This window comes from Mytilus galloprovincialis, chromosome 6 (genome assembly GCF_965363235.1).
Source record: "Mytilus galloprovincialis chromosome 6, xbMytGall1.hap1.1, whole genome shotgun sequence".
NCBI lineage: Eukaryota > Metazoa > Mollusca > Bivalvia > Mytilida > Mytilidae > Mytilus > Mytilus galloprovincialis.
In genome coordinates, this window is record NC_134843.1 from 42,148,975 (window position 1) to 42,175,667 (window position 26,693).

The following is a 26,693-nucleotide window of genomic DNA, read 5'->3' on the forward strand; positions in this document are numbered from 1 at the left end:
ACACCAAAAGACAATAAGCAAAAAAAAAAAAAAAAAAACACGTATACATATATGAAACCGTAAATCGACCTTTAATTTGAGTTACAGCCCTCAAAGGATTTTTTTTTTATTAGCACAATTGACCACCAATGAAAGATCACCATAAGTACCAATATGACTAAACACATTTTTTTTCGAAACCATAATGCACTCTAGACTGAAAAAATTTTTTTTCGAAACCATAATCCACTCCATTAAATCATGATTTTAAATTTCACACATTTTAGTGTTTCCTTTATGTTGAAAACTTTTACAGACAGCAACACATATGATCAATACTAGACTCTTATCAAATGAATACGTAACTGATACTATTTATCAACCAGTCTTTAATGGATTTATTGCCTTTTGCTCATTTCACCCTTTTTATCAACTATTACGATTAGGTCATCAACTGTAAACAGCGAAAAAAATCAACCAGAAAAGATCTACAAAAATAAAATTAAGATTGACCTCGTTTAGGAGATATACAATTGACGATTGTTGTCACATTTAAGCATTTTTGTTTCTCAAAACATTCGAAAGTACTGTAGATAGAACGAAACTGTCCTCAGCCAAAATGTTCAGCAATGTTAGAATTTCTTAATTGTCACAATGGACGACAACAACATTTAGTGACCTTTTAAAGGATTTATTGACTTTAAGTGTTACTTTTGACATATTTGAACTTTTTACTTTTATCTTGAACACTATTATGGATAGACAGAAACTTAAAGTAGCAACAATGATCCACAATAAAAGATCTTCAGAATCGCAATTTGACCAAAACTATTGGCTTTAAATAAAGATAATTTACACTTTTACAATTTCTGTCTAATATATCGAAAACTATAATAAATATATTATAAGTACCCTACCAGGGGCGGATCCAGCCCTTTTAAAAGGGGGTCCCAATCCAGGACAAAAGGGAGGTTTCAACTATATGTCCACATTCAAATGCATTGATTGGCCAAAAAAAGGGGGGTTCCAACCCCCAGAATCCCCCCTTTGGATCCACCAATGCCTACCTATTTTATGAATATTGATCAACTTGATTGTCATATAAAAATATCAATAAGGCATATTTTTTACCAGATCAGTCTGGTGATAAGTGTTTGTTGTACTCTTAAAAAATTCGAGATGAAAGTTAATTTTATTTCATGTCTAACTTAGTCAGTTCAGAACTTACCATAAGATATAAAAGCTTTCTTATTGATGAATATGGTGTAGGTTTGTGTGTTGCATGCACTGTTGTTTTTGTGTTGTCTGGAATGTTGTTTCATATTGCTTGGAATGTTGTTTTGTGTTGTCTGGAATGTTGTTTTCGTATTGCTTGGAATGTTGTTTTTGTGTTGCCTGGAATATTGTTTTCGTATTGCTTGGAATGTTGTTTTGTGTTGTCTGGAATGTTGTTTTCGTATTGCTTGGAATGTTGTTTTTGTGTTGCCTGGAATGTTGTTTTGTGTTGCCTGGATCGTTATTTTTTTTTTGTGTTGCCTGGAATGTTTTTTTTTGTATTGCCGGCAATGTTATTTTTTGTGTTTCCTACAATGTTTTTTTTTGTTTTGCCTGGAATATCATTTTTGTATTGCTTGGAATGTTGTTTTTGTGTTGCCTGGAATGTTGTTTTCGTATTGCTTGGAATGTTGTTTTCATATTGCTTGGAATGTTGTTTTTGTGTTGCCTGGAATGTTGTTTTGTGTTGCCTGGATCGTTGTTTTTGTGTTGCCTGGAATGTTGTTTTTGTATTGCCTGCAATGTTGGGTTTTTTTTTGTGTTCCCTACAATGTTTTTTTTATGTTTTGCTGGAATGTCGTTTTTGTTTTGTGTTGCCTAAACAATACTTTTGATTCATTATTTTTTGTGGTTTTTCAATTTACATGGATTTTATTGGCACATGTGAACCACAAATTTAGAAGTTCTATGAAGAACTAATCATCTATAGGCTTTTATAAACTTTAAAAAAAAATTGATAGAAAATATAATTTCTTCATAATCACTAAAACTGGTCCTCAAATCAAAGAAAAAAATACTATGGAGTTATCAGTTGCTTTGTTTGGCCAAGTTCTTACAAATAGCTGTCTTACTTTTAAAAAGATTTCTATAGAAACTAGAATACAAGACTAGATTTAAGCAGTTGCAGGAAAATATATAAAAAAAGCTGGAGTTATTCCTTTTGGTTAATTGTACCTCTCCTCGACATCTGTCATACATAACTGAGGGGGTCTCGGAGGGGTCCTGATGCCGAAATCCTGACGTCTCGAATTTAAAGAAATTTAAATCCTGACATCTTGAAATTCGAAAAAAGAATTCCAAGATCCCGGAAGGGTTAATCCTGAAATCCAGAGCTTAAAAAATGGAAAACAACACGTTTAATAATTTATTGCGTCCGAAGCGCTTTTCTGGATTTACCTTCATCAGGAACGCTCAAAGCCAAACATTTGAAATCCGAAGATGGGTAAGTACCGAAAATCGTTGAAGAGCTATATGTCAAAAATACCTAAAATAAATAGCCAAATTCATCTAAAGCCAACTTTGCCTGAGGGAGTTGAAACCTTAGTTTTATAATAATTTAAAAATTTATAAACGGACAATTTAAGTAAAGTTTGTTAAATCATGTCAGTACCGAAGCACTGACTACTGAGCTGATGATACCCTCGGGGACTGATAGTCCACCAGCAGAGGTTAAAAACACCCGATCCCAACGTCCCGAAAAAGGTCTCCCCCCTCCCTCTCCTACATAACTGTAAAACCTGTAAAGCGGGAATAATATATCAGAAGATAATTTGTATAATTTAAACTTTATTGCACTTGCCATATTCAGTTTGAATAATTTCTCTCTTTTTAACTGTAAATTGAGTAAAATAAAACCAATGCATGTACATATAAATAATTTTGCTTCCTTTGAACTCATTTTTAAATTGCGTCTACTAAATTTTTTTCCACTTGATGAACTGCATCAGACTTTTTATTGTGTATTTTAACAGTTTTTGATTTCTTTGCACTTGAAGTTCTTTTGTGCTTTTTTTCAGTCTCTGTTGATTTTTGACAAGATTGTTCACACATCTGCTGTCTCTGAGAATTTTGATCACTTTGCTCTGATTGCAGATCGCCATTGAGCTCCAATTTTGATTTGATTTCATTTTCGTCCTCATTTTCACTTTCAATATTATCACCTGAATCTGTGTCAGACTCTGATGATACTTCAATTGGCGGACAGTGAGGAACTGAACACAAAGACGGACAATCAAACGGACACTCACGAACATCCAACGGCTTTTTAACAAAATATTGATCTTTTATATATTCGTTGTAATGTAAATATTCTTTCAACTTATCAGGAAGTGGTAACTCGTGGATTTTATTTTTTGGATGCCTTCCCAAATATCCATATATTTGAGCTCGGCAATGAAACATTAGCGGTCTTACTTTCCGAGATTCTTTCTGAAGCCATTCAAAGATGTCGGGTCTGTGATATATTGAAACTGGCCAATCTTCTTTAGTTATCCAAGGCTCATTTAAAAACACCGGTTTTAGAGCTATCATAAACTTAACAAGTTTAATCAATTTCTCGTTAACGGCCAACCAAAAGTATGACGGACCTTTCTCCTTTTTGATACTACACCCATAATGTAATAAAGTCATTGCACAGTTATCAGCATGCATAAAAATAGCCTGCTGAAGAGGAGTCTCTTTCCATTTAAATTTCTTGTCCATTTTATACCCGTAATCTAGTAGAATTCTAACCATGGCAGGATTATGATTTTCTATTGCAACTGCTAAAGCAGTAACCCCTGAGTTTGTCCTGGCATGTAATTTAGCACCATGTTCTAAAAGAACTTCACATATATCATAGCGTTTGTACGCAACAGCATAATGTAGAGCTGTTAGTCCGTTTTCAGACTTTGACTTCATTTTCGCTAAAGAATTTAGAAGAAGTTGTACAATTTCTTTATTATTCTGCTGAATAGCTCTGAAAAATAAATCTCAATGGTTAATGGTTAGTAAGAATTTCGGAAACAAATGTTAACAACAAATTATTTACTCAACTATTGAAGATTAAATGTGAGAGAGCGAGGATCGCAACAATGTAAGTTTTGTCCCTGTACATGTGCATATGTCAGTCCCAAGTCGAGAACCTCTAGGTGCATATATTTTTTTAAATGTGTTTTTTTCATTTGGGGCAGATGACAGATTTTATACTTTTTGTTAAATTTATTCATATTTTTTCTAACAATGAGAGATTCAGAGCGCTTGTTTAATGAAGATCATACATATTGACATCTGTTGGGTTACTGTCTGATTGATGTACATGTATGCCAAAAATCTCCATAGCTCAGAATTTTCAAATTGGCATCATAAATACTGGTACATTTTTTTCATAATGATGCCTAATTAGAAAAATAAGGCTTCATATAAAAGCATTAAAAAAATTCTTTATATAAAGATAAGAAGATGTGGTATGACAGCCAATGAGACATTTCTCAATCAAACTATAATGATGTAGATGTATTGACTATAGCTAGGTCACTCTATGGCCTTCATTACTGAATGGACCTGGTCGCATGTAATGTGCACACAGTTGAGATATATGCATATGCATAGGGTCAATCATATTTTGAAATGGACCATATAACAAAAAAAGTCATGCTTCAAGACTTTTATCACAAACATAATGACAAAAAAATTGGTGAAATGATCATAATATATTGTAGGTAGTGAAGTAACATCTTATTTTGCTTTATCAACTTTTTTTTTGCATGACTGACCTTATTTTCTTAAAATACCACAATCTATGAGTGTTAAAAAGTTTTTTTTTATAATATACATTTAATACATTTTGGTAAATGTACAATTTATTCTGAAAACATTTCATTGAAAAAAAATCTCAATTAAAACTAAATAGAGTTATCTCCCATGCAATGCAAAATAGAAAAAAAAATCACTTTTCTTTAAAGAACTGAAGTTCTTACAAACCAAGTTTTGTTATTTTCTTCTTGTATGGTTGTTTATGTTGTTTTATTTTGTTTTGCAAAAATCTTTGTTTTTCCCTAATCAATATTTGAAAATTTCATATCAAAAATTTTACTTAGTCAATGGAGTATCAGGGCCATTCTCCTGACCAAGTTTCCTCATGTTCACATCTGCCCTTGCATGTATTAGAATTCTGGCCACATCTGGACAACTACCAATCACTGCTTCAAAAAGTGGACTTGTACCTGTAAAAATCATAAATACATTCAATTCATAAGCATTTTTGGTCAGAAAAAAAAGAAAGATTGTATTTCTATCTCATATTCTTGATTATACAAAAAAAAAGATGTCATGCTTATTGATCCTCATTGAAAGATAACTTTTAAAATTATTTCTCAGTTTTAGAACTCTTTAAGTAAAAGTATTTATACATGTATACAGAATTCAAAGAATTATTTCTGTTTTAATTAATTTAGACTAAAATGAATTGGTGCATAAACAAAGTCTAGCCTCCATTGTCTTTGATTTTTTTTTGCCTCAGAGGTGACAATTGCATTGATGTATGTTAGTATGTTATTTGATTGATTATAGTGATTTTAACACAAGCCCATTAGTAAGCTTTTTTGTGTTGACATGAAAAATCATCGATGCATTCATTTTCATTGGCTGTTTATCATTTTTCAAGTTTTTTTACACACAGGCAATAGATAGCCTAAGGCCTATTTGGCACATTTTCTTCTGAACATTTGATTTTAAATGCTCTTCAACTTTATATTTGATTTGAACATTTAAGCTGTTTTTTTTAATTTGCCTATGATAAGTCTTATGTAGACAAAAAAACCTCAAGGCGTACAAAATAATAAGCCTTAAATCCTTGTGTTATTTTTGTTTTATGTATCATCTTCCAAGACTATATGAATTTATGTTTCCTATTAAGTTTATAGGAATATTGTCTCATTTACATTTACCCAATTCTCTATCCAAATTTCCATTCAAAAATTGGTGTTAATCTGCTGTGTAAACACAAACAAATGGACATGTATTAAATGGAAACAAGAATTGTCATGGTAAACTACCTTTTTCCCTGTCTGTAAAATTCACTTGACATTCCTGATTGCCTTCAACCAAAAGTTCCATTATTTCTGTATTCTTATTCCTAGCTGCTATCCTGAAAAAGAAAATAACATGCTCAATAAAATAATTCCTTGACAACTAAAAAGATTCAAGATTTTCCTTTTTTCTGTCCTTTTGTATGAACACACAAATAAAGTATGAAAATATGTATATACTGAGAGGATAGCTTTCATATATTCAGGAGGATTTGAAAATTGACATATTGTATAGGCACCTGTCTTTTGTTGAAGTCAGTATGTTGCCCACTTGATGTCTCATGTTTGTTAGGTTGCTGTCTTGTTGATACATGCACCACACTATCAAATTTGAAATTCATTCCTGTATACTTTTCTACATAAAAAATGTACAAGTTACTACATTTTTTTTGTACAAAACTTACATTCCTTTCATTGAAATATTTTTGACTGTCTTACATGAAAAAAAAATTGAATTTGGCTTTACCTTTTGTTCTTATCAGCTCTTCAATGGTTTTTTTTTTTTTGATTTAAAGATTATTTTGACCTCAGCATTTTAAAATGATCAAAATGTCTATCTTGATAATAAGACAAGTACCCATAACGTTATTGTTTTATGTTTTTTTCCAGTACTTGGACAGTTTATACAGTCAGGTACAAAAATTGTATATACATTTGTATAAACAATTCTGTTAAAACTTATTGTTATTTAAATTTAATTTTATATCATATAACCACCATACTAGTAACTAAAATTTGTCATATTTTATTAACATTTTCTGGCTATATACAATACATGTATACCATTACATGTAACCACAAATATATAACTGTGAATTTACTTAATGCTAACCTAGCTGTGTTAATTTTAAAAGGATAAATACAACTTAGTTATCGTACATATGTAAATATTAACTTCATTGTTTGGCAAGTTGTTAGTTCAACTAAATTATGTTTATTGCAGATCTTAATCTTGTAACTTTCTTTGATATTACATTTCTTTATATTGTAAACTTTTAATGACTTTCAATTTCTTTCCTTTAAATGTCAAATCAAGAAATCAAAATACCCAACGAATATTTGTTACAGTCTGAAACATAAAACCGTTTGATATTACTTTTGGGTTAACACAAATGTTTTAATAAATATATGAAGATTGGACCAGATACTCTTTTAAGTCTTTTAAAAAGTGTTAGTTAATAATAAGCACCCTGAAAAAACTGTTCTATGGGGTTTTCCAAATGGCTTCACATTGAGATAGTTCATGTTTGTTTATTTGTTACATATTTATTTTTCGTTCATTTTTTTACATAAATAAGGCCGTTAGTTTTCTCGTTTGAATTGTTTTACATTGTCTTATCGGGGCCTTTTATAGCTCACTATGCGGTATGGGCATCATTGTTGAAGGCCGTACGGTGACCTATAGTTGTTAATGTCTGTGTCATTTTGGTCTTTTGTGGATAGTTGTCTCATTCGCAATCATACCACATCTTCTTTTTTATATGTTGCATAAACAATGTATCAAAGAAACAAGGTTTGAATTGCCCCTCTCAAAGGTGTGAGAGGTCTCAGCAAAACCAAAACCCCTCATCTCTACGTTTTGAAGGGAAACATTTAAAAAATAAAATGTGAAATAACAGTAAAAAGATATTACATATAGGACTTTATAGTCCCTTTTTAAAAATAGCTTTATAGTATTTTTGATGTCATTGTTTTGTTGGTTTTTTTTTTTGGGGGGGGGGGGGGGCGGAAGGGGTGGAGAGCTTCTAAATAATCTATAAAATAAAAACATATCTTTTATAAAAATGTAACCTAGCTATTTGAGTGAGCCTGTTAAAATAAGTTTTGCTCCATATACAAAATTTGTTTACCAAACAGGCCTTCTTCCGTGTAAATTTTCATCATTTACATTAGCAGGACGCTTGGCACCGACCAATAATTTTACCATTTCAGTATCATCAAGTTCTGTTGCAACAATCAAAGGTGTAGGAAACAAAGGATCTTCAACATCCCTTCCATTCTTATCACAGTCTTTTGATTTAATCAACTTCTTCATTTTAACATAATTTTTTTGACGAATGCATTCAAATAACTCAGCAGTTTGTTCACTTATGGGCGGATAGTTCTTAACCAATGCTCTTATTTCTGGATTGACCATTTGAATGCTAAGTGCAAATTTTGTTTGTTCGTCAATATTGTTTTTCTTTAATCCATTTTTTGTCTTTCTTGCTGATTTACTTGATTTAGGCCGCGTTCCTCTGGCAGATGGTGTCCTTTCATTTTCTATGTGCCTAAAAAGATAAAAATATTATTTTTACAAATTCTCACTTGCATGTATAAATTTATAAAGACCTTAAAGAAAAGGAAGAAACATTTAAAAAAAAAATCTGGATCTCCTTTCCATTAAACATTGGTAACTGAAGATTAATATAGGGAATAACAAGACAGAAGACCAACAACTAAAAAAAATTGAAAAAATCTAAAACTTCTAAATTCATTTACCCACAAGTGTCCGGCTCTAAACTAACTGCCCAGCATAGTTTTGATTAAATCAATATGTAATAGCATAAACTTTTAGAGAGACCTTTCATAAACATTGACCAAACAAAAAGAACTCGGGTTTTATTGCAAGCATCACATTCTCAAAAATGGCAATACATGTATTTGTACTGTTACCTAATTTTTAAATTGAAAATTTGACACACAGAAAAAAATCTCATGATACAAAAAAAATAAATCAAACAAACAGTGCTTTCATTGCAGTTCTGCATCTTGAAATTCCTTTATTATTGGATTACAGAATTCAGAGGCTGTTTTAAAGACCCCCCCCCCCATTTTCTGGGATAAATTTGTTGACTTTATAGGGAATCACTGAAGCATGACCTGAGTGAGCCCCCACTTATGATAATTTCTGGATCTGACACTAGAATTAACAACCTAACAACAAGCAATAATACATTGGAGTTGCCAAATCTGTAGCATTATAACAATACAAGTATCATGAAATATAAAACAAATAATATAATGTGTACTTGCATTTTTCCAATGACCTGTACTTTAAAAAACCAACTAGAAACTGTAGTGTGTTCTAAGTAATTCAATAAAATTGTAAAGTATTATAATCAACTTCTAAGGGCTATTTCTGTACCTATTCATAAATCACTGTTAAATAGCCATTCATATCAAGGTGGCGATAATAGGCAAATTATCACTATCACTCAACATGGTTTTAATTTTCAGAATATGTCTGGACAAATTCTTAATTAAAGTTAATTGTGAAGATAAAATTACAAATTTAACAAAAAATGACAAACAAGATTTAAGATATAATCCTGGATTATAACTCACCCAGCCCCATGTTGAAGAGAAAGCCCAATAAATCCATTCTTAGTGAGCCAACACAAGTTTTACCACAATTTAAAAACCATGATAGGACCTACATGTGAAAATTTATGTGAATTAGATTGTGAAGATTGTTTCTATAACCATGTATTAACTTTACCTACGGAAGGGTTCTTTAAAAATGTTGCATGTTAAAAAGAGAACCTGCCGATTCGTTATCAAACTTTTTTACAGGTGGTACCCATTCAACAATCATGTTTTAATTTATCAGATATTTTCTATTTTAAGTTTTTAACCATGAATGTATCTTTAATCTATCAAAGTTGTTTTAAAAATCAATCTTGTTACAGTTTTAAGATTACAAACTTAGTTGAAATTAATCTTGTTAAAGAATGCAAACATATTTAATTAAAAGCACAATCCTCTTAAATCTTAAACACTGTGAAGGTTAAGATTAAAAAAAGGTCCAAAAACTAGAGCAGATTGGGGAGGGGTGTTATCTTCTCTCCTTGTCCTGGGTAGCAATGTGTTTGTGAATTTTAGAGGCCGATTAAGCCCCCCCCCCTCCTTTTGTGGGAAAATTTTTTGTTGATTATAAAGAGAATCACTGAGGTAAGCATGACTCCAGTGGGCCCTCTAATAATTCTGGATCTGCCACTGACTTTTATATTAATTGAAGAAAACTTCTTCCTTATACTTCAGTTTTTTTTCTTAATTTGAATCATAAATTCAAAGATTAAACTTTCAGTAAAGTTTTGAACAACTGAAAGATACACAAATTGTCCAGCAACAAATATCACATTTTTGGGGATGAGAGGTTTGTGATGACAGTTTAACTAACTGATAGCTTACAATAAGACACTTACTGGGAGATTTTAACTTTTACTAGAAACAAGATCTTGCATGTTCCTTTATCATGAACAACTGTTTATCAAGTTCCTAATGAAAAGCTGTATCAAGGGCAGACAGCAATAGCATTGATTACTGTTTTTAAATAATTGAATTGAATTTTCAATATTTTAAATAGAATTTATTGTTACAAGATATTATTTTGTCTATTTAGAATGAAATGTAATCTTTTTTTAACAATATAATTAAATATTTAATCCTTATGATCTTAAATTGTAATATCCATACAAAAAGCTCCTGTATTAGAAAATCTTATATAATTTATAAATAATTATTTCATTTGAACATTACAACATATATTAAAAATATATAGATTAAGAAAGTGACAAGTTCTAGATATAAAAATTCAAAGATATATATATATATATGGTTTGAATCCCGGCGAGGGAAGAACCAAAAATTTGCGAAAGCAAATTTACAGATCTAACATTGTTGGGTTGATGTTTAGACGAGTTATATAATCCAGATCAATTCCAGTTCTATCAAATACCTAAAACTTGTGTTTAGCCTTTTGAAAATCATATTTATATTTTTGAATTCAATTTTTAAACACCTATTGTACATTTTAAATTATAAAACTTCAGTTGTGCTGTTATTTACATTCATTAATTTAAATAAAATATTTTATGTTGACGTGATCGATGATTTTTTATTGAATCCAGTAATAAGTCCCCTTCAAAGGAAAGAAATTAAGTTAATGATATGTGAAATGAACTTTCGTTGTATAATTATAGTTGGAATTTTGACTTTAGAAATATTAATGGTGTACACCCTTGACGTGGTCTTTAAAACTAGGGCTTATTTCTGTCATAGCAGGAAATATGCGAAGGGACACAAAATAGTCACATAATTGAACGAACTATTTTTACATTCTGACTAACAGGAATTTTTTGAGATATGAGTCTTTAATAAGATTTCAAAATATATAAAATACATATTGTAATTCAAAGTTCATTTGAAACTTCTGATTTTTTGAAACTTCTGATTTTGAAACTTCTGATTCTAATGTTAAATGAATAAAAGATTAGACATTATTTAACATCAATATTGAGACAGCAACCCAATAACATAATTAACCAAAAAGATATTGAGAGGTAACTAGATAGTCTATATAAGGGTTTGGATTGGGTTCCTTCTGTGTTTTTTAATTTTTTAGGTTATTTCCTCTATATTTTCTGTCCATTATTCTGTATTCATTATATTTTAGCACCCCATTATATTTTTTTCTCCATTAATTTGCTTATCATATCTATTTCTCCCCTATCATATATATTCTTTTTTTTTTGTCAATTTTTCTGTGGTGATGGCCAGAGTATTATTCTCTGTTCTGTAACAGTAAACCCCACTCAAACTCTCCTATATGGAGATCCATTAAAGGGCGCATACTATGGCATGCCGTTTTGCTATTTATTCTTACTTCAAGATATCTCATAAACTTTATAAGATATCTCCTAAAGTTTATAAGATATCTTATATAGTTTATAAGATATTTTATATAGTTTTTAAGATATTTCATATAATTTATCAGGTATCTTATATAATTGTCTTTATAAGATATCTCATGAACTATATAAGATATCTTATAAACTATATGAGATATCTTATAAACTATATAAGATATCTTATAAACTATATAAGATATCTTATAAATTATATAAGATATATTATACAACAAGAGGCTGTCACAACGACAGCAAACCGGATTTATTAATATTTATTTGTGTCCTGGCAATATCACAAGAACCATTACTGATGAATGGTGAAAGTGAAAATCGTCAATATCAAATTTGACCTCCATTTTGTCATCAGTATCAACATCTTAAAATTTGAAAAGCTTAGATTGAATGGTTCATGAGTAAATGCAACAACGTGAATGGAAACGCCATTTCACAATCTTTCAAGAACCATAACTCCTGAACGGTAAAAGTCAAAATCGTCATTATTGAACTTGACCTCTAATTTGCCATCAGTAACAACATATAAAAATTTCAAAAGCTTTGGTTGAATGGTTCATGAGAAAATGCACGGACACGACTGGAAACACCATTTTTCAATCTTTCAAGAACCATAACTCCTGAACGGTAAAAGTTGAAATCGTCATTATTGAACTTGACCTCTATTTTGTCATCAGTAACAACATATTAAAATTTGGGAAGCTTTGGTAAAACAGTTCATGCGTAAATGCACGGACACGACTGGAAACACCATTTTTCAATCTTTCAAGAACCATAACTCCTGAACGGTAAAAGTCAAAATCGTCATTATTAAACTTGACCTCCATTTTGTCATCAGTAACAACATATTAAAATTTGGGAAGCTTAGGTAGAACAGTTCATGCGTAAATGCACGGACACGACTGGAAACTCCATTTTTCAATCTTTCAAGAACCATAACTCCTGAACGGTAAAAGTCAAAATCGCCATTATTGGACTTGATCTCCATTTTGTCATCAGTAACAACATATTAAAATTTGGAAAGCTTAGGTAGAACAGTTCATGCGTAAATGCAGGGACACAACTGGAAACTCCATTTTTCAATCTTTCAAGAACCATAACTCCTGAACGGTAAAAGTCAAAATCGCCATTATTAAACTTGACCTTCATTTAGTTGTCAGTAACAACATATTAAAATTTTAAAAGCTTTGGTTGAACGGTTCATGAGTTAATGCACGGACAACATTTGATTCCCGCCCGCCCGCCCGCCCGACCGACCGACCGCCCGACAGACCGCCCGCCCGACCGCCCGCCCGCCGTACATCCCCAAATCAATAACCGACATTTTTGTCACAAAAATCCGGTTAAAAATTGTTTATAAGATATCTCATATACTTTATAAGATATCTTATAAACTTTAGGAGATATCTTATAAAGTATATAAGATATGAAATTATATAAGATATCTTATATATTAAAGGAGATATCTTATATATTATAGGAGATATCTTAAAATTCGAATAAATAGTAAAACGGCTTGCCATAGCATACTGTCATTCATCACTTATAGTGTTAAGCATACTTTTAGAATAGAACCAGAGACTTAAAACAGAGAAGGATCTATTTGAAGATGCTGGACAACTCATATTAAGAACTTGTAATTTGATTTTAAAAAAATGCATTCGCAATTGGTTGTCAATTGACAAAAAATAGATAGAGATTTCAAGAGGGAATTGTGACTCTTAAAAAAAATAAACTGTCAAAGATGATTTTCTTAACAAATTATTATAAATGAGGCATGCATTGTTTTTTTAAGATTACGAAATACTCAGGACTTAGAACTAAGAAGCCTAGATTTCTTAACTTATAAATTATTTTTTTTCACAAATATTGGCATTGAATAATTTTAAGCCCTTTGAGTAGGCATTCTGAAATATGGACTACATTCATTGGCACTTTTATGATCATTATTGAACGTAGATATTTAAATGCATACAATATATTGATAAATTGTTATGAGCAGGTTTACATACATGTTAAAGTTCTTCCCACCAACTGATTCATTCAAGTGTTAAAATTGAAATTAAAAAAAAATAGCGAAAAATAATCGTAAATTTTCGTCTTTGTGTAAAATCCATAATATAAGCAAATAGAGGAAGAAAATAATGGTCATTAATACTCGAGTTTAACGACTTGAATTTGTTTCATGCCTTTAAGATGAATTACCCATGTGTGAATCGATTTGCCATAATTGCTATCAATATATTTTAACTTTACTTGTTTACATTAGCATATAGAATACAATAGATGTATCAAAATGTTAATTTTCAGAAATGAACATTATGAAGTTAAAACTAGTAATTGTATAACCAGGAAAACTATATGTATTATTTTCAAACATTATAAAAGGGCAGTTGGTAGCATTAAATTATTGGTAAATGTAAAAATTAACCATATTTGCATATCATGTAGACATTTGAATGATTTTAAATAGATTATCAAAAGTTAATTATGCAGATATCTCACAACAGAGCATCAGGGGGATAGTGGAAAGGGGGGGGGGAGAGGTAACACATATTTCATTACCTTTTTGGGTTGATTTAAAACAACCACATATACTAACAAAGAGGGGTGAATCCAGAAGTTTATAGTGGAGGGGGTAATAAAACCTTTAAACCTTTACCTTTACTTTAAGTCTACCTTAAAGTATGACTTAATTTCTATCATCTTCTTGATATTTGTGTTGCCTTGTGTTATTTAATTTTTTCAAAATGGTTAAAAACATTTATGGCAACCTCCTCCCCTTTTACCCCTTAAATAAAACTAAGAGGTCTGGATTTCTTGACTACAAAGATCATCCTTACCTCGTCTCCATGTTGTCTAGGAAATATTACAAATTTCAATATTAAAATCTTTTTGTACAAAATTCCATATTAGTATAGCTATTTTACACATAAATCCATCAAAATTTCCACTATCCATTTTTCAAATGATAATCAATATTAAATGAAGGCAACATATCTCTTCAAACCTGAACAAAATCTCAAAATCCCAAGTTAAACATTGAACATTTTTCGATAGACTGACGGTGGCACGAGGACACTTTCCAATAAATTAAATATCTAACAACATCAGAGTTTATTCTTGTATGAAAAGACTTTTTTAAATCCTTATGAATTAAAAATTCCTATACAATGCCTTTGACAGGCGTGATATGCTCTGACCAAATGAAGCATGACTCCTCTCTGGTCCTTTAAGATAAACAAACATCAGTCGTTTACTACATAACAAAATTTTATATCAATTTATCGATTAGATATGAAGAAGAGGAGTTGTGGGCCCATCTCCGATCAAGATCTTTTTATAAATATTGAAAATTTCATTTCAACAGCTATTGTTAAAATGGTAATGATTTTTAGAATACACAAATTATATATTATTTCTTTAAACATAAACATCTCAAAAGCAATTTAAAGGTAGTTACAATGTAAACTTGTAAAAATAATTACAATCTTTTAAGAATGTTAAGAGAAGATTTTTTTAAAACATTCCGTATCTGTTTATTTAAAAATGACGCTATCTTTTCAGAAATAAATATAAAATTTACAAATATGGCAATATTGCAACACTTTGACAACAATTATCTTTAAAGGTCATCATTTGTCAAAATTTTATAGATTTTTGTAAAAGATAAAATTATTTCAATGATCTATTAAAACAATAGTTTTTTTTTATAGTCCAAGGTCTGGCAAAGATTCAGCATTCTGTAAGAATTGACATATCACAAAAAATTATCCTGATTTTTTTATAAATCTAGTTTAAATAACAAGTACACCTGTACCAAGTTATAAACATTGAATCATTATTTCATAAGTCATTTCTGCAAATCAATGTGAGTTATGAGGGGGAGGACAGGGGGAAAGGGGGTAGGGGAAAGGAGAAATGGGGGTGGGAGAAAGGAGAAAAAATAAAATATCTATCCTTTTAAAAAATGATCTAATATTTCAAGAAAAAATATCTCAAAAGGAGATGTTTTATTCTAATGGGAGAAAGGAGAATGGGGGTAGGAGAAAGGAGAAGAGGGGTGAGAGAAGGGAGAAGGGTACCCCCCTGTCCTCCCCCTCAGTTATTGTTAGTCTATAGGATTTGAATTCCACATAGACTATATTGAAACAAAGTTAACAAGTAAGGGAATATTATCAACTTCATGCTTATTTATTAATAATAACATTTTTTTGTACCTGCATATCAAGTTAACATACTAAGTATCCAATTTATATACCTAAAAGATAAATGTTTACATATACTAAATATGCAATTAATATACCTCAAGATAAATGAGAAAATTAATATGAAAAAGATAATTTAACATTAATTCTTGAGATATAAAGAGAGATAATCATTTATCAAAGGAACCACCACTATTGCTGTTCTCCATCTTGCTAGTTACTTAAGGTTTACTGTAGGAACTTCAAAAAAGAGCTCAAAAACTAAAAGCACTAAAAGTACTCAATTTATTGTGGTCTTTGGATTCAACCATTAATTGTTACTTAACAGTGGCGGATCCAGAGGGGTGTTCTTGGGGTTGAAACCCCTTTTTTTTGGCTGATCAATGCATTTGAATAGGGACATGTAGTTGGAACCCCCCCTTTTTATCCTGGATTGGGAACTCCCCATTTTTAAAAAGGGTTGGATCCACCCCTGCTAAATTTATCCAAATGGTCTCCTGTTTTCAATCTGGATTGTGGTTTTCTTTGTTTCCTGTAGCAACAACCATCACACCCTCTGATTCAGCTTAGCTGTAATGCAAATCATTTACATTTATTAAAAAATAAAGTTGCAATTTTACCTATATGTTCTTAACAGATTTACAATACATTCTGTATTATTTAAAGATTGAGAGTTTTAAAAAATATCTTCTGAAAATTCCATCAGCTTCATGGTTATTTCTTTTGTTTTTAGAGGAAAGCCAACAGCTCAAATGAATAGTCAATACCTTAAATTTAGATGACAGAATCTATTGTTTCTCTTTTAAATCATATATAGTTTTTAGACTCAGTGTAATAAGGTGCTTGCCATATTCTTTAAGACACTGCTTGTGTAATGTTAGATTTGACCTGAAGATTTATTTATTTTATTGTGTTGTTGGGTTGATGTCTCATTGTTTTATTAATCCAGCAATCTCCTTCCATTTACATTTTGTTAGCACCCAGCTATTGATATTGAGAATAGACTGCTTTTGTTATTTGGGCAAGGATTTGTATAGTATTAAAGTTCTTAAGTCCCATAGTGCTAATATGGGTAGCACACAGCAGCATGTTTTTTTGTTGTCAACAATGTACTTTTGAAGTGCTTCAAAAATTACGTCAAGAACAGATAAAAACCTTCCAGGAACCATCCAAAAAATGCCAAAGTGGAGATAAAATTAGAGTCAACAACCCAGAGGAACAATAAATTGTTTTGTTCTGACAAGAATCACAGCTACCACATGTATCGTGTTATCTCCCCTTGTCAATAAACGATTAATTCTCCTACCAGTTTAATCTAAGTAAACATAGATGTCAAATTTAACAATTTACCTGAAACAAATTGGGAATTCATAAATCGCTCATCGTAAATTTTAAATACCAATTTATTTCATAACAGTACAATGGCTTAGTGCACTAGTTTATCTTCACAACATAAAAGACTCATTGTATGAATATGTACAGCATTGCAAGTAACTGAAAAGAATATATAAAACGTTTATAAAATTTCATTTCATTCATAGCTACATTACTTTTTCAATTAGTAAAGATGTTTTAAAAGGGGATAATAGAATTCATCCCCTCATCAAAAATATTTCTTTTCAATACAACCCAGGACATTTGGAAAAACCTGTTTTAACTTCAATCTTCAAGAAAATGTTTGGATCAGATGTGGATTTAAGAGGGATAAGGCAGGGGGCACGGCCCCTCCTTATAGAGCTTTTTAATTTAAAGGCTTTCGGTTAAGTAGAATGTTGGTACCTCTTGACGGTTTAAACCCGCTGCATTTGTTTGCACCTGTCCTAAGTCAGTTACCTGATGTTCAGTAGTTGTCGTTTGTTGATGTGGTTCATAAGTGTTTCTCGTTTTTCTAATTATATATAGATTAAACCGTTGGTTTTCCTGTTTGAATGTTTTACACTAGTCATTTTTTGGGGCCCTTTATGGCTTGCTGTTAGGTGTGAGCCAAGGCTCCATGTTGTAGACAGACTTTGACCTATAATGGGTTTTTTTCTTTTACAAATTGTGACTTGGATGGAGAGTTGTCTCATTGGTACACACATCTTATCTATTAGACTTTTTACAAGTGCTATTTCAAAAGTTGCCTCCCTCCCCCCCCCCTCCCCATTTGTCTTGCCTGTGGATGTGAATGAACATAATAAGTATACCTATGATGTTCATTAATATGTGAAAACACTTCAAGATGCTTTTAAAAAAGACCAAATACTGATACAAGATGAGTCTCATTGACTAACTCCATTTTATAAATAAGTCATCTGAACAGGCTTTAAGTGCCCTATTTAAACAAAGCACTAAAAAATCAATTATTTTTATACTTAATTGATTGTGCCCTCAAAATGGCATGTGTCCACTTTGCTCTTGAAAAAGTCAATAAGGTTACATATATACAAGTCTGTTGAAAATATTTACATCTATATGCGTTTGTTTGGAATTGTAGTTACAAAATACCAGTCATCTTTGCTATAAAATCATCAAAAGTTTATTGAAATAAAACGTAGAAACGAGAACAGAGCAAATCGATGGTTAATTCCCCATCGTCCTAGAATGAGGAAAAAGTGAAACAAAAAATACTTTTTTTATTATTATACAGAATCTTTGTGACTTTTGTTTTAAACTAAATCAGCGTGCAATAAATATGCCAATTTCTAGTATACACATTTAAATATAAAACAAAAATGTATTGAATTAGTTTTGAAATTGTTCAAAAATCATTTGCATGCAAAATATTATATCATGAATTTTACAGAAAAGTAAACACAAATATTATCAGTTCTGGAATTCTAAACTATGAGAAGACAAACCCCAGATTTTGGCAATCCTTCAGATTTTGTAAATATTGTTGAATTTATAATCCCTCTTATAGATTAACAGGTGGAATTTTTCAAATCCAATAAACCAAATACTTATATATGAAGCTCAGAGGGAAATGTGTCACACACATCTTGTTTAATTTCACTTTGTTATTACACCCTTTCAGAAATTCAGAAAACATATGTGATCATTGGCGGATCCGGTGGGGGGGGGGGGGGGGGGTCCGGGGTTGGAACCCCCCTTTTTTTTGGCCGCTCAATGCATTTGAATGGGGACATATAGTTGGACCCCCCTTTGTCCTGGGTTGGGAATCCCCCTTTTTAAAATGGCTGGATCCGCCCCTGTGTGATACACCTCATCCAACTATCGTTTTGGACTTAAATAAAAATAAAAATAAAATGAAGTGCTGATCGATTTAATTATGTATGTCTATTAAAAAAAAAAAGAGTAACCATAGAAAAGGTGCTTAATTTTGTCATGTTCCATCAAATTTTAATATCTGTATCCATGCAGAAGTGCATGTTTGTGAGGGGAAACCCAATAAAGCCATAAAATTGGAAACTCTTAAATCTATTGAAAAAATTCTTATAATTCAGTGTAATTAAAATATTGAATTGAATTGCCCTACTACATGTGTGAAATTAAAATGTAGAGGAATGTTTGAAGGGGTAGAAAATCACCAGGACTCTTAAGGTTATGGATATATGGATTGATGCTTAATGTCCAGTGTCATATAATACAATGACGAACCACAGTTATGGAATCCTGAATGCTTAATGTCAAATGGCATATATTACATCACGAGATGGTTGACAATTATGGAACACCCGTTTCACAGATTATATCGGATATGTTCCTTAGGAATGGATGTAACTACAATCCCGTTTCCTTTTCACGAATGTGAACTACCGAATCAGGTGTGTGATAAAATAAGAAACACGACGGGTGTCACATATGGAGCGTGTTCTGCTTACCCTTCCGGAGCACCTGAGATCACCCTTAGTTTTTGGTGGGGTCCGTGTTGCTTAGTCTACAGTTTTCAATATTGTGCCTTGTGTGCTATTATTTTTCTGTATGTCTTTTTCTTTTTTAATCATGGTGTTGTCTGTTTCTGATCTATGAGTTTGGATGTCCCTCTTGGTCCTTTCGTCCCTCTTTTACAATGTTTCCTTTCTTGTCAGTCGAAGTTCTAGCTCGTGTAGTGACTGTCTGAAAGCATGTCAACTATTTGTCTTACTTCTAATGGCTGCATACATAGAAGAGACGCAGATAATGCCAGATTAAAAGCGACGGTTTTATTTCACATAGCCTTAGACTTAATTAAAGTAATGTCACTTATAAGTGGAGCAGGATCTACTTACCCTTTTGGAACACTTGAGCCACTCCCAGTTTTTGGTGGGGTTCGTGTTGCTTATTCTTTGATTCACTGTGTTGTGTCATGTATGCTATTGTTTGTCTGTTTGTCTTTTTCATTTTTAGCCATGACGTTGTCAGTTTGTTTTCGATTTATGAGTTTGACTGTCCCTCTGGTATCTTTCGTCCCTCTTTTCAAAGGAAAGGATGTTATAGAATCCACATATTTGATGGTATACATACTTTCTATATAATATCGTACAAAAATAAAGTGAAATAGTATGATGGTTTTCAGAGCAGTATAAGAATGTAAAAACTACACTGATCTTGCTCAACAGTAACATACATGTACACAACTGGGAAAATGAGGGTGAATTGAAAAGGATCTCTCTACGTGAGGCATTGCTCTCTCTAAATAAGGCACTGGAATTAACATCCCCATTCTGAACAGATGTGTCTGCAAAAAACGTGATCACTAACTGAATCTAATTCTAAGTAACATAAACACCATCCATTTATTCTGCCTAGTGAAACTGTAGTTTATAGCAGTTCAAAAATATTTAAAACAGTTTTATAACATAATTAATTACATTTTCTTCAATTTAAAACTTTTCTATGATCCATGTCAGATATGTACCAAGGTATATCATAGCAAGAGCAGGTAGAACCCATTATAAAAGTCAATAAATGAATTTTTCAAAACAATATAAATTCACTATAATGGCAACACAATACACTTTAAGAAGTGTTAGTTTGATGAAGCACATAATAAAATGATTGTTACTGCCAATATAACTTTAGGAAATTCACACATTAAGATTAATAGCTTTGGTTGCTACGTTACTTTTAGTACCACAGCAGCTAGAAAAGCATATTTAAAAAAAAATCTAATCAAACTGATTTAAAGCCTGTAAACATATTCAGCTCAAGAAAGTATAAATATTTGTTTCAAGGAAACACGCATTGGAGTCAGATAGGTGCTTTCGTAAAAGATTGCTGATCTTAAGGAGGAAACTTTAGATTATTTTTTCATTCTAACTAGAGATTCATACGACCTTCCTGTGTCGCTCGCTTAGGACTATATATATGCATTTTGTACAATTGACAGTCTCCCACGTTGTGAACTAGAATAGAATTCATGACGAAAAAAACTGTTTAGTTGATCTTGTATTGCTGATTATTTCTCTTTTTATAATTTCTCTCGGTTATTTACACAAAACACAAAAACATTGTCATTTAGAGTCTCCTAACGGTTTCTGCAAATGCTGACCAATTTGACCATTATTTTTTGTCTATCTATCTCTTATAGTTTTCAAGGCAATAGCCAAACACGTAAAATATTGGTAAAAATCATCTTGAAAGAGCAAGAACTCAAATTAGGAGTCGACTGAAAATTGTTGCTATATGTTGAATTATTTGTAGATCTAGTCTGATCATTTTTGCTATTTGCAATGGCTATAGATCTACTTATAATAGTTTCAAGATAAGAGCAAGAACAATACAAATAGGTAGAAATTGTAATTTAAAAAGAGAAATAAGAATAAACTGACGGTTTTGTTTATTAGACATATTGGTATATATCTTATCTTGCTTATGAATTTTTGCAAATTTAATTTCCGTCTATCTATAAAAACAAATTCAGATGTTCGGCAAAAACGCAAACAAAAATCGTAAAAAATTATGGTTCGAGCGACGATTTCAACAACGTAAGTTAAGTTTAGATCTTGTCTTGCTGATCACTTTTGCTTTATTCAAGTTCAATCTATCTATTTTAATTTTTAACCTTCTTATGTACTATTGAAGGAAAAGGTTCAAAGAATAACATTTTCTTTATTATTCACCATGGAATTGTACTCTATACTATTTTATATCTATATTAATAACTTTATCAATATTGTACCAATCCATATTAAATTTTGTGTTTTGTATAATTTGTGCTTGTGTTGGAATTTATATTTCAGCTCCTTTGGGGCGCTCATTGCAAAAATAAATCATTGCAAAATGAAATTATATGTATTTTTGTACCTTGTCCAGATTTTCTACTCTTTAAGACTTTAATAAATCATCACTGCAAAATAGACTGACCGCGTATTAAAGCCAAAACACAAACACCATAAAAAGATTTCATTAAAGGGCCTCTTGACTGTGACTTTGCTACATTACACTTCATGACAATGTAAAAGGACCATACGAAGACGTACTTGATGTAGTATACCATAAAACAAACCTTATCACCAATATCCTAGTGACATTATGGTTGAGCGCTCATAAACATGTTTAACCCCGCCACATTCTTTATAAGCATGTCTCAAGTCAGGAGCCTAAAGTTCAGTGGTTGTCATTGGCTCATGCCATTGTTTTATTTGTTTTATCGTATTTTTATTTTTTTTTATAATTTAGGCTGTTAGAATAGTTCTCTAAATGGAATTGTCTCATATTTTTTCATGTCGGGCCTTTATGTTTGGAATTTTCTTTTAACCACGGATTAAAGTCAAAACATAAACACCAAATAAAGAAACCACCAAAGCACCTCTTGACTGTGACTTTGCTACATTACACTAGACATGACGATGTTAAAGGACCATATGAAGACGTACTTGATGTAGTGCGCCATAAAACAAACCTTATCACCAATATCCTAGTGACATTATGTTTCGTTTGTGTTAAACATCACAAGATCAAAACAATATTAAGATCGCCTATCATAATAAAACACTTATGTTTGGAAAAACATCTGATGAAAAGAAATTTAAATGTTTGTCACTAGGAGAATATCAGAGAGATTATTTTACCTGACTCAAAACGTTAACAAATAATTAAATGATAAAATAAATAGATTGTTCACAGTAAAATAAATCGCTTGCAATTGAATTGCACTTGATAGTCTTACCTTGCAACCTTTGTAAACACAGAATGGTTTTGTTAAACAGTAATGTTTAATATGTTTAAACATATAACTTTCCACTAACATGCAATGAACATATTTATCAGTATTTACATTGCAACAGTTACTAATATTGTTTCGTTTTATTACTGTCTTATTTAGTAAATGCGTTGAAAACCCATAGGTTGCCTTGGGGAAGATTTCTGCTCTTTGCATGGTAGGATTAATGTCTTTTTGACGATCTGACGTTTGAACAGCAATATACTCCTGTTGCCTTTACTGATACATTCCTCGTTTCCTCTCTCTTTTCGTTTATCATTTGACCAATGCCATTTGGAGTAATAAAATGACAGTGGTCCTTCTATCTCCAACGGTCATAATGTCAGACTGTGATGCGATCTTTATACATACTCTTTTCTAGCACACTGTGTTGGATCTTTTTAGTAAATGCTTATAGACCTTATCGCTTTTTTTTTGATTCTGCGACAGTTGAACTATTGACGTCATACCACAATCCCGTTTTTTTTTTGTGGCGTCAGACATTTTATGTTTTGACGTCCAAATTTTAAAATACCATCGATATGTATAATTTTCTCATCCTTGAACTTGAATAAATGTGAAATTTGAAATAAATACAGGTTCCACGAATTAAACGTGACTTCAAGTCAGGTAAAGACAACACATACATTGAAGATCAAATTAGCAACACAGAACACACTACTAAAACCTTTAGCAAAACAGCAACACGCGCCTTTAAAAACAACTTGGGATGAACTCGGCGGGCTTCCAAAAGGATCAACATCCGCTATTTTTCTTATAGCAAGTAAAATTTGATGACAAGTCTTTTTCGATAATATCACAATCGAAAAGCAGTGGACAGGATGGTGGCTACGACAAGTGGAACATATCTGTTACTCATGTGACATATATTTTCCATATATATGTATAACAGTCATTTGGACATTTAAACATTAATGGTTTAGTAGCTCTTTTTATCAGTCACCCTTCATAAAGGTAATCATGACAGGAAACACAAGACTTGATATACTGTATCAAATGGGAGACATGCCATATGCTGTTTGCATATTACTAGTATTACGGACAAATGGAAATATTTCAAAATAGAAAATTGAAATAAGTTAAGTTCTCAGCCGACCATGATTGGTATTTCTACATGTGAGTCGAATACACGAAGCAGGCTTAACTGCAATCTCGGTTTATTTCTGAAATTAATTCTTACATATTTTTGATATTTTAACCCTGCATGCAAAGATCTGCTAACATTGCCCATGTGAAATTTTGATTGTTTGTATAAACATTGAACGACAAAAATATTTGACGTATAAAATTTTGACGTCAGACACGCGAAACTGTTTCTTTTAAAATTGTAATACGATGATGACTGCTGTACCCATATTTTGACTATTTTATTTATCATGTCTGTTTAGTTCACGCATCATTGTAAATATAACGGAATTTGAAGAGACTGTCGTACAAAGGGAGAGGTTTAGCGCTATAAAACCAGGTTTAATCCACCATTTGAAAATGCCTGTACCAAGTCAGGAATATGACAGTTGTTATTCATTTGTATTTGATGTGTCTTGTCATTTGATTTTGCCATGTGAGTAGGGACTTTCCGATTTGAGTTTCCTCTGAGTTCAGTATTTTTGTGATTTTACTCTTTTTTGTAGTTTTTTTCATTCCAAGCTTATTCGAGAAGATGAGATTAAGAACATAGTCACTCACACACCTTTAAATTATTCAGTGACATGGCATTACATATATAGTAATCCGTGAAGGTAAGGATAATGCCAGCTTATTTTCATTTTTTATGAGAAGTTCATTCATAATTTATTTCTTATTCAAATAAAGAAACAAGTAGGAGAGAAAAGAAAAACAGTTGTTGCCCGCATCATTAATATGGTCAATAGTTAGATAGTGTTCTAAGGGAAATCACTCATATTTGACAAGAATGAAGGTTCTTTCTGAAGAAAATCGTTTCCAACATTTATGAATACTTATAAATTAAAACACTGACGGGAAACATTCAATAAAAACATATGATTGAAAGAGTAGCAATCTAATGACCATGAACACAGCAAAAAAGAAAATCTTAATAGAAATCAGAACACGAAGATATCGATAATATGGGTTCTTCAATTGAAAAAGATATGGATAGAAGATAGTTACGCATCGGAACAAACCAGGCAAACATTGCACGTTATTAATTTTGAAATTGTACAGAAACTAAGGTTTCACCTTCCTCAGGCGGGTTATTTCAAAGTGTGCACCACATTTTTTTTTAATGTTATTTCGAATAGACAGATAAAATATTCCAGTTATTCCTTATAATTTAAATCTAAATTCCATTTTAAACCGTTGTAAACCATGAAAAAACGTTGATGACGTCCGGGTCACATGACTGAATTATGTCTATGGGCTGATAAACAAAACGACGTCATCCAATCAGAAGACGCGTTACCACCAAAATTAAATTTTACGATGTTCCTTCAAATGATTATTGTCATGTCTTTTTATCGTCGACTGTTACAGAACATTCCTTTTCGAAAGTTTGGATTCACAACTAAAATGTAATACAGACGATCCATGCATACTATTTTTTCTTTTTATTAATGGTCCTTTAATTGCAACTTATCAACACTGATATATTCCCTGGAGTACATGGAACAATAAATGTTGGGCTGCACAAAATGCACAAAAGATATCAAGCTTATATATTAGTGCGTCTACATTAGACTCCCCAGCGATTTATTACTAAAGGAAAACTTTGGTCTTTCGAATAATTCAACATTTTACAAACAGTGATATTTCACATCAATACAAAAGTACTAATTAGCTGGTGATACCATGGGAAATAAAACGTTCATCAGTCAGCAGTGGCACTGACTCATTGGTTGTACAAACTCATCAAAGATACTATGCCTATAGTTAATACATTCGTTTGTAAGAAGCTTCCTGCAGAGAGGAATCATTCAACACATAGTAAAAGTATTATATCATAATAGCGCACAAATAAGTATTACAACTAATGAAAAAAACAACATGTGTTGTGAAGAAATAATTTTCAAAGGTACCAGGATTATAATTTAGTACGTCAGACGCGCGTTTCGTCTACATAAGACTCATCAGTGACGCTCATATCAAAATATTTAGCAAGCCAAAAGTCAATCAAGTTATTATCTTATGTAGAAAACGGGGGATTAAACCTGGTTATAAAACTCTTTTTTTGTATGGCAATCGCGCTAAATTCCATTATATTAACAACGATGTGTGAACGAAACAAACAGACATAATAGGTAAAAATGTCAAAAATTGGGGCTGTGTTAAAATTTTAATCACGATGAAAACAAAATATGTACCAAACTTTTATCATCAGTACAAGGACATTATTCGTCAACATAATTAAACATGCAGCATATGATACGTTCAGGTATTCCACATCCAATCTTTTATGGTAATATTCTTTGCATAGCACAAACATGTTGACATTCACCTCAAAAGCTAACCAAACTTTTAAATATTCTTATTCAGAAGGGATATGCTAGTAGTTACGATACCGTTTTCAGGTCATTCAAGATGGCATGTTTTGGTT

General features: G+C 31.5%; 1 protein-coding gene across 8 annotated transcripts; it reads right to left on the minus strand.

Annotated features, from left to right (window-relative positions):
• Positions 1–2,803: 2,803 nt before the first annotated feature.
• On the minus strand, positions 2,804–17,267 carry LOC143079611 (uncharacterized). Of its 8 annotated transcripts, XM_076255050.1 has the most exons (6): positions 17,149–17,232; positions 16,006–16,046; positions 7,952–8,371; positions 6,069–6,160; positions 5,108–5,237; positions 2,804–3,991 (listed from the first exon to the last, which is right to left on the minus strand). In XM_076255050.1, exons 3-6 carry the CDS (start codon positions 8,236–8,238, stop codon positions 2,935–2,937), a joined length of 1,566 nt encoding a protein of 521 aa, XP_076111165.1. In that variant the 5' UTR covers positions 8,239–8,371; positions 16,006–16,046; positions 17,149–17,232; the 3' UTR covers positions 2,804–2,934. The 8 variants fall into 8 exon arrangements, with proteins under 8 accessions (XP_076111165.1, XP_076111160.1, XP_076111162.1 ...); XM_076255045.1 differs by lacking the exon at positions 16,006–16,046 and having other exon boundaries at positions 17,149–17,267; XM_076255047.1 differs by lacking the exons at positions 16,006–16,046; positions 17,149–17,232 and adding an exon at positions 17,250–17,262.
• Between the last annotated feature and the right edge of the window lie 9,426 nt (positions 17,268–26,693).